General features: G+C 35.2%; 2 protein-coding genes across 2 annotated transcripts; both read left to right on the forward strand.

The window, feature by feature from the left end:
* The first annotated feature begins 790 nt into the window (after nucleotides 1-790).
* On the forward strand, nucleotides 791-4,979 carry LOC111371050 (replication protein A 70 kDa DNA-binding subunit B-like). Its single transcript, XM_022992969.1, has 11 exons — nucleotides 791-890; nucleotides 1,044-1,113; nucleotides 1,884-2,033; nucleotides 2,891-3,161; nucleotides 3,263-3,359; nucleotides 3,455-3,579; nucleotides 3,667-3,745; nucleotides 3,833-3,959; nucleotides 4,093-4,157; nucleotides 4,277-4,397; nucleotides 4,485-4,979. Exons 3-11 carry the CDS (start codon nucleotides 1,890-1,892, stop codon nucleotides 4,710-4,712), a joined length of 1,257 nt encoding a protein of 418 aa, XP_022848737.1. The 5' UTR covers nucleotides 791-890; nucleotides 1,044-1,113; nucleotides 1,884-1,889; the 3' UTR covers nucleotides 4,713-4,979.
* An 848-nt stretch (nucleotides 4,980-5,827) lies between these two features.
* On the forward strand, nucleotides 5,828-7,034 carry LOC111371374 (probable aquaporin TIP1-2). The gene is made up of 3 exons (XM_022993315.1): nucleotides 5,828-6,054; nucleotides 6,152-6,402; nucleotides 6,482-7,034. Exons 1-3 carry the CDS (start codon nucleotides 5,922-5,924, stop codon nucleotides 6,854-6,856), a joined length of 759 nt encoding a protein of 252 aa, XP_022849083.1. The 5' UTR covers nucleotides 5,828-5,921; the 3' UTR covers nucleotides 6,857-7,034.
* The last annotated feature ends 675 nt before the right edge of the window (nucleotides 7,035-7,709 follow it).

Raw genomic sequence — 7,709 nt, forward strand, 5'->3', positions numbered from 1 at the left:
CCAGATGGGAGATATCATGTGATGAGTCTATCTATTTGTTGGTCCTTTCTCTTGTTTTCTGCTATGAAAATATCATACCATGCTTTGAGTACTATATGTTAGGTCATTAATGTTAACATATTTGTTCAGTTTTCCTGCATTAATTTTTATTTAAATTGTTGAATCAAATCATGTAAGAGAATATAGTTCCACATATAGAGCCATGGATGCCAATTCCTAGCTTAGAGGATTCAACTAAAGTAAAAGAGCAAAGAGCATACGTGAATATGATCCATACTGAATGCGCATCACATAATTGAAATAGTAGTAAGTAAAGTATATATCCCCCATTACAACAATATGAAAAAAATCATCATCAAAGGGATTAAGCTATATTTTGTTCACTAACCAATTGAGGTTGTAAAAATCACAATTTTTTTATATAATGACATAACACACATTTCAAAAAGATTCTTCTATCCTTTTCCCATAACTTCGTTATACCAAAAAAAAAAAAGAAAAAAGAAATGGCCATCTTTTTATTTGGCTTCATCTTTCAATTTTTATTTTACTGATGCAGAAAGGGAATTGTTTCTTGATTACTGAGTTTGTGAATCCATCATTCATTAATTTTTTTGGTTTATTTCTTGACGTGTTCGTTTTTTAGATTTTTTTTTGTGCCATGGAGATTAGTAAAAGCCATGATATGAGGCAGATTTTCATGAATGAATGATGATCTTTGGAAGATTTAATTTTTTGGTTTATTTCTTGATGTGTTCGTTTTTGGGATTTTTTGGAGCATACCAATGCAGTTTGTCAACTTGAGGATTTTAGAGCAGATTTTAGCAATGCCAAACATTATCATCATCAGATGTGGAAATGCTTACGTTATGATGCCAAATCAAATCAAGGTCCTTTCAGTAACTAATTTTCCTATTCGATTTAGGGGGTTTTGTTTTACTTGCTATGCTTCGACGCCTTCTTCTTCTGTTGTATTGAGGCATAGAAGAAATAGCACTTCTTCTTCTCTGCCATTTTTATATCAGCAAATTTGGGCTTGGTAGGTTCGCATACGATGAGTATGCGTCTGAGGAGGAGTCTGATAGCGAACCTGAATCATCTTCTAAGCAGTTGGTAAGTATTCTTTGATTTATTTTGTGGTGATTTTCTCATTTGAGTTTGTGAGATTTTAGGTAGTGAAGTAATTGGTATTTGAAATGATCTGAGAATTTTTCATTTAAATTTCATTTGAATTACGTGGAAATGACGATGTAAATACTCCAAAGCTATTGTATCATTTTTTATTAAAGAACTAATTTCTATCCCTAAGTTGAGAGTGTTGATGCAAAATGCACCAGTAAATTTCATCAATTAGGGTGAAATTGTAGCCTTTCTTTTATTTGTTTGCTTTTGTTCTATCCCCTGCAAAATTATTTCTTTTTATTTTTCTTTCTCCACTAAAACTCACTAATTCCACTGAATCAACACTTGTCCCCTGCAAAAAAACCACATCAACACCTGGCAACTCACTTACTCCCATCCATTCCCTAAAAACATTTGCTTGTAGTAGTAAACAAAATTCTTGCCCCCCACTAACCATTTTCAAGTCAATATTGAAAACAGAAATCTGACTTTTACACCACTAATTCTAAACTCTCATCATTTCTATCCACTACGCATCCAATCTCTCAATATATAAGACACCAAATAAAACCTTTACCCACTTCATCTTCTCTAGCTTCATTTCCTCATTTCTAACATCAACCTGGTAACTTCCATTCTTTCACCGAACAGCAACATTAACTGCAAACATTTTCACAAGAATTATCATATAGTTATGTTTCATTTTAACTCTTCATTTTTCTAACCATTCTCCTCTGCTGATCCTGTAAAACTAATTGCAGATATAGATGGCAGAATATAAACTCATACCTGACATCAAACCTGGAGAATCTGGCTGGACTGTAAAGGCAGTAGTTTCAGAAAAATGCTCTCCCACCAAAGCTAGAAATAGTCCATTGAAATACCAACACATTTGGTTAATGGACCCTAAGGTAACTCTCTTCACATAATTTAAGTTTCTTTATTTGAAACTTTGATCCACAATGAATTGTGAAAAAGATTTTGGAACTTAACTAAAAGCAGATAACACAGGTTTAAATGCATGCAACTTTAATAACTGCATATTCAGGAAACTCATAGCTCTAGAAGCAATCTAGACGTTTTTAACCATGAACTGATGGACATAATTAATCATTCTACAATGCAATCACCTCAAAAATACATACCAAATCAAGAATGAGCATCTTCAACTACATGTCATATACCGTGTCAAAGATTTAAATTATCACCAATTGTCCTGACACAAACATGAAAATAAAAAATATGGCAGTACAAAAGTTTATCCAACATTTAATACTCCATTAGTTGGAACGTACCCTTAGTATCTAATTTCTTCTTACTGCTAATAATACTTTTCTGACATTTTTCAACAGTCTGGACCATGAAAATGCTTATGTAAACAATAGCCAGCTGATTTATAATCAAGATTCTTTAACAATTTTTGTAAAACCTTCCTTAACAACTCCAAGTACAAGATTTTTTGTGAACTCATATCACTTGGGCCTGCAATAGTTTTTTCATTCTTGATAATCTGTCCTCCATTTTCTTTTCGAGTACTAGAGAAATTCTTCATAGAAACGGGCACTGGATAATACATATTCCACCACCAAAAACTGAAGCTAGCGTTCCTAATTCAATCATAAAATATACATTATATCACAAACCACAAAAGTGCACTATATTATTTAAGATCAACATCCTCATTTCCAAATTCCAAAAAATTTCCCTTCCCTTAAAATTATTCTCTACCCTATCTTCTAAAACACAATTTAACTTAGTTTTCATGCAGGGAAACAAAGTTCAGGCCACGTTATTCGACAGCTCGATCACAGCGTTTGAAGACACCTTACTACTGCACAAAACATACCTCATCTCAAATGCACAAGTTAAAGAAACAGCTACATACTATAGAGCCCAGCTTGGTCACATTCGATGGACAATCAATGCAAAAACCAACATCGTTGAAGTTGACGAACAATTTAACTCTCTCCTTTCATCAACTTACAACTTCATATCATTCGAAAATCTTCAGCGCTACATGGACACAAATGCAGAAATCAGTAAGTAATTGCAATTCCATTAACATCTTACACTTCATTACTTCTATCTTAAACATAAATTACAACCTATACTCATTACTAGCCCATATTATTTCTTATAGGCATCATTGGAATAGCAGTCGACATCTTCCCCAAAAGAGTAATTCAAATTCGTGACAACCAATCAACAGTACAAGATGTCATTCTCATGAACGAAAGGTAAAGCATTTACTTTTATCACACATTTACTATTTCAAACCCCAAATTAACTCTTCTTAGTTATTACATATTAAATACAATTTGAAACATTATAGGTTCGAAACACGCATGCTTCAGATGTGGGACAATTTCGTTGCAAATGAATGTAATACCATCCACAACACAATCACCAAAAAACCAATTGTTGTGAGCAACAGATTAAGAGTAACTTCTTTCAATGGTAAATTGACTCCTCCTTGTACAAAATCACATCGAAACATATGAATTTAGACCTTAAATGCAAAACCTCATTTGACTCTCTATTTAGGAATATCTGTCTCTACAAAAATGAACTCATCAATACTCATTAATCCCTCATTTGAGCAAGTTGTAGAACTAAAGCACTGGTACATTCTTTCATTTTTCTATTTATCTATTGTAATTATTACTCATAATTTCCTTATTTACTTCTAACAATTTCATTCTAACATCAGGCTAGAAGAGAACATCATCACAATAAATGACATCGTGACAAGAAAAGCTTATATCTTCCCCACATCCACCACAATTTCTTGCCCACCAGAAGAAAAGTTAATCAACATCAAACAGCTACAACATATGGTACACCTTCTCACTTACATTTTATATCTATCCCTAACACACACACACACACACACACACACACACACACACACACACACACAAACATATATATATATATATATATATATATATATATTTTGTCTGCAGACAGCCTTCTGTAAATGAAACTTATTTTTGTAGATTTTGCAAGCACAATTATGCTACACCGACTCCAAGGTCAGAATATATTCATGTCACAAGTACATCATTTACATGAATAGATACATTATTCATCATCTAATGATAATCAAATACATCCCAAAACACTAACAATGATTCCACTGGTACTCTAACAGAGCAAGAGCAATCGTTCAGTTGCAGGACTACACAGGCTCAATCACAGCATCAATTATTGGAAAACCGGCTGAAACATTCCTCAACTGCCCAGCAACAGAATTGATGAAACAAAGTTCTAATGTAACTATCTCAAAATTTCATTTTTTTGCCTACTATTTTCTCTCCAATAAATATACTATTAACTACTTCTAATGAACATTCCAACAGGAACATATGGAGAGCAGCTCTACAATTCCAGCAACAACTCCACGTGAGCACATCGTATACATCAAAGCTGGAAATATAGAGACAACCACTAACAAGCCACCATATGAAGTCATCTTCATCCTTGACTCACACCTCCAAGATGACAACCAATTACCTGCCAACATCACACAACCAAGCACTACACATGAAGCTCCCAAACATGTAGATAAAAAACAGAAGCAAGAGTAGCTGTTGAAGACCTGAAAATACATATTTTGTATTTCTTTTGCACACTTGTGTCCACAATCCAACATACCAGATTCCCAGCATCTCTATCTGCCATACTAAATTTTGTTCATTGTCCATATTAACATATTAGAAACCATGTACCCAAATACGGCATGTAACATCTCTGTGTATGGCACCTAAGAACTCTGTTTTGTACTTCATATTACTATTGCCAATGTAACTACTTGTGGACACATTTTATATAATCTAATGTAATCATCCTTCTAATCATATCTTCTTTTCCATTAAGATACCACAAGACTGAATTTTAACATTTTTACTTACACTGCATTACCCACTGCACGTGCAACGCACGGCCCGTCACTAGTTCTAATACAAGAAACAACTTATTAGTTATTAAGGGACCTTTTTATGGCATAGAAATGCATCTTAAGCTGTCTCTTAAAGGAAATTTTGAATAGAAATAAAATTATAATTATTTTATATGCTATAATTAGATACCAAAGCTAATAAAAACATGCAAGAAAAATTTTGTGGCTACAATTTGCCTTCCGGCTTGAGTTGTGGTACAGTTCAGACCGACCAAAATCCGCATGATTGTCTGTTATGGGCAGGGGGTGGCAGGTTGGAGATTCGATTAGAAAAATTGGTATTTTTTTTTTAAAGTAATTTTTTATACTCGCTTTCATCCGTGAATTCTATTATGAGAGTGTATCGACGACTTCTTATACTAATTTCTGTCGAGCTTACTCATTAAAAAGATCCTCGAGAGTATTGTTTCGACTCTACGAAATTTTCCACACTTCAATTAGAATGGTCATAGACTCATAGTCACAAGCTTAACTAGACTAATAATCAAGAAATGGTCGGTTAATCAAATATTATGAACAATCATTTGGGGACCCAAATTCTCAAACCTTTGGTCGGCTACCAGAATTTTCCATCATCATTTTACACAAAAATTGGCTATATGGCTGTTTATTTTCTTCATTCAAAGTGCCACGTGGCAACTCCACAACAATTTGGCGGCCCCCCTCACAGACAATTACGAGTGGCATCCAATAAAAGCCCATTCATTAGTCCACTATATATAGCTGCTGTTGTTAAATGAGATCAGTGTAAGAAGCAAAACAAAGAGGTAAAGGAGGGGGCAGCTTATAGGCTTTCTTTTGAGTTTTTAAGGTTGAAATTTGAAAAAAAAAAAAAAAAATGCCTATTTCAAGAGTCGCTATTGGATCTCCGGCGGAGTTCAGCCAACTGGATGCCATCAAGGCTGCCGTGGCTGAGTTCATTTCCATGTTGATTTTTGTTTTTGCTGGTCAAGGCTCTGGCATGGCTTTCGGTAAGTAGTTCTGCTGAACAAACTCATTTAAAAGTTTTAAGTTGTTAGAAATCGATAATTACATCATTGGTTTTTTATTTTTTCACTTTTTCAACAGCTAAGCTTACGGACAATGAATCAACAACGCCGGCTGGCCTCATTGCTGCATCGATAGCACATGCTTTTGCGCTTTTTGTGGCGGTTTCGGTCGGTGCCAACATCTCCGGCGGCCACGTAAACCCTGCTGTCACCTTAGGTGCATTTGTTGGTGGTCACATCACATTGTTTAGAAGCATCATGTACTGGATTGCCCAATTGCTTGGATCTGTTATTGCATGCTTGCTTCTTAAGTTTGCCACTGGTGGACTCGTAAGTTGAATCTTATATACTCTGTCCAGTTGAGTCCATTACTGTAACATATTGGCTAATGTTCAATCCTTGATTGTAGGAAACATCAGCCTTTGCACTTTCATCGGGAGTGACAGTTTGGAATGCAGTCATTTTCGAGATAGTGATGACCTTTGGACTTGTTTACACAGTTTATGCCACTGCAGTGGATCCAAAGAAGGGTAATTTAGGGATCATTGCTCCCATTGCCATTGGCTTCATTGTTGGTGCCAACATCTTAGCCGGTGGCGCATTCGATGGTGCATCCATGAACCCAGCCGTGTCTTTTGGCCCTGCTGTCGTCAGCTGGACATGGGACAGCCACTGGGTCTACTGGCTCGGCCCATTTGTCGGTGCTGGAATTGCTGCTCTGGTCTATGAAATCTTGTTCATTAACCAGAGCCATCAACAGCTCCCTACCAGTGCAGAATACTAAGAATCTATATTTGTTTTCACAAAGAATTAGGAGCTGCGTGCAATGTTTGCTTTCATTTTCTAAAGCCTGTTCAAATTCTCTTGCTTTTCCTTATTGTACTTTATGTCAATCGGCTCAGCTGTATTGCTTCTTTGGAATTCAAGTTTTCTGCTATCTAATTTCCCCTATTAAAGACTGAGAAAAGTTCTAATACTTTATGAACAAAGCAGATGGGTTAGCCGGTAGAGAAAAGACGGAGAGGGGAAAATTATTCATTTCTATGCACATTAGACAGAACATAAAGAACGGGAAAGCACAATGGACAAATTTTTAAATATTTTTTTTCCCCTCACAATGTGCGGCATTCTTTAGTTTACCGTACAAAATATACCATTACTATGCAAGCGCATATTTTTCACGTACTACGGCCCATTGTTTAAACGCCTTGAAAAAAAATGTAGTACACAAAGTACTGAAGTTAACAGCTCAATGAATAACAGTAGAAGGATATACTAATTAACCATGACAATAACTCGACATAAACCACAATACAAATGTATAACAGGAAGTTGAGAAATTAATGCATATCGGAAACTAATATATATGATAAATTATCAAGAAATAAGTTCAATCAACATCTTTATTCAAAGATAAACTTTTTATTACAGACAACAACTACAATCCACATAAAACGTACATAAATCTTTCAAAGCAACACATAATATCAAGACACAATGAACCACAAGAAGCCATCACACACATAGGATTATGGTAATAAAAGAAGTGGCTGTACCATGAGCAACTGCACATAGCTCTCAAGGATCAAACATGTGCTTACTATGGAATAAAAGAGGTGGGGGGGGGGGGGGGGCAT

Source organism: Olea europaea, chromosome 22 (assembly GCF_002742605.1).
Source record: "Olea europaea var. sylvestris chromosome 22, O_europaea_v1, whole genome shotgun sequence".
NCBI classification, from domain to species: domain Eukaryota; kingdom Viridiplantae; phylum Streptophyta; class Magnoliopsida; order Lamiales; family Oleaceae; genus Olea; species Olea europaea.

Bases quoted from the DNA above. Each gene is read 5' to 3' on its own strand.
- LOC111371050 (XM_022992969.1), top strand. From the start codon at position 1,890: ATGGCAGAATATAAACTCATACCTGACATCAAACCTGGAGAATCTGGC. The intron at 3,746-3,832 runs GTACATTCTTTC...TTCTAACATCAG, and splicing joins GTTGTAGAACTAAAGCACTG to GCTAGAAGAGAACATCATCA. The intron at 4,158-4,276 runs GTCAGAATATAT...GTACTCTAACAG, and splicing joins TATGCTACACCGACTCCAAG to AGCAAGAGCAATCGTTCAGT.
- LOC111371374 (XM_022993315.1), top strand. From the start codon at position 5,922: ATGCCTATTTCAAGAGTCGCTATTGGATCTCCGGCGGAGTTCAGCCAA. The intron at 6,055-6,151 runs GTAAGTAGTTCT...CTTTTTCAACAG, and splicing joins AGGCTCTGGCATGGCTTTCG to CTAAGCTTACGGACAATGAA. The intron at 6,403-6,481 runs GTAAGTTGAATC...CCTTGATTGTAG, and splicing joins AGTTTGCCACTGGTGGACTC to GAAACATCAGCCTTTGCACT.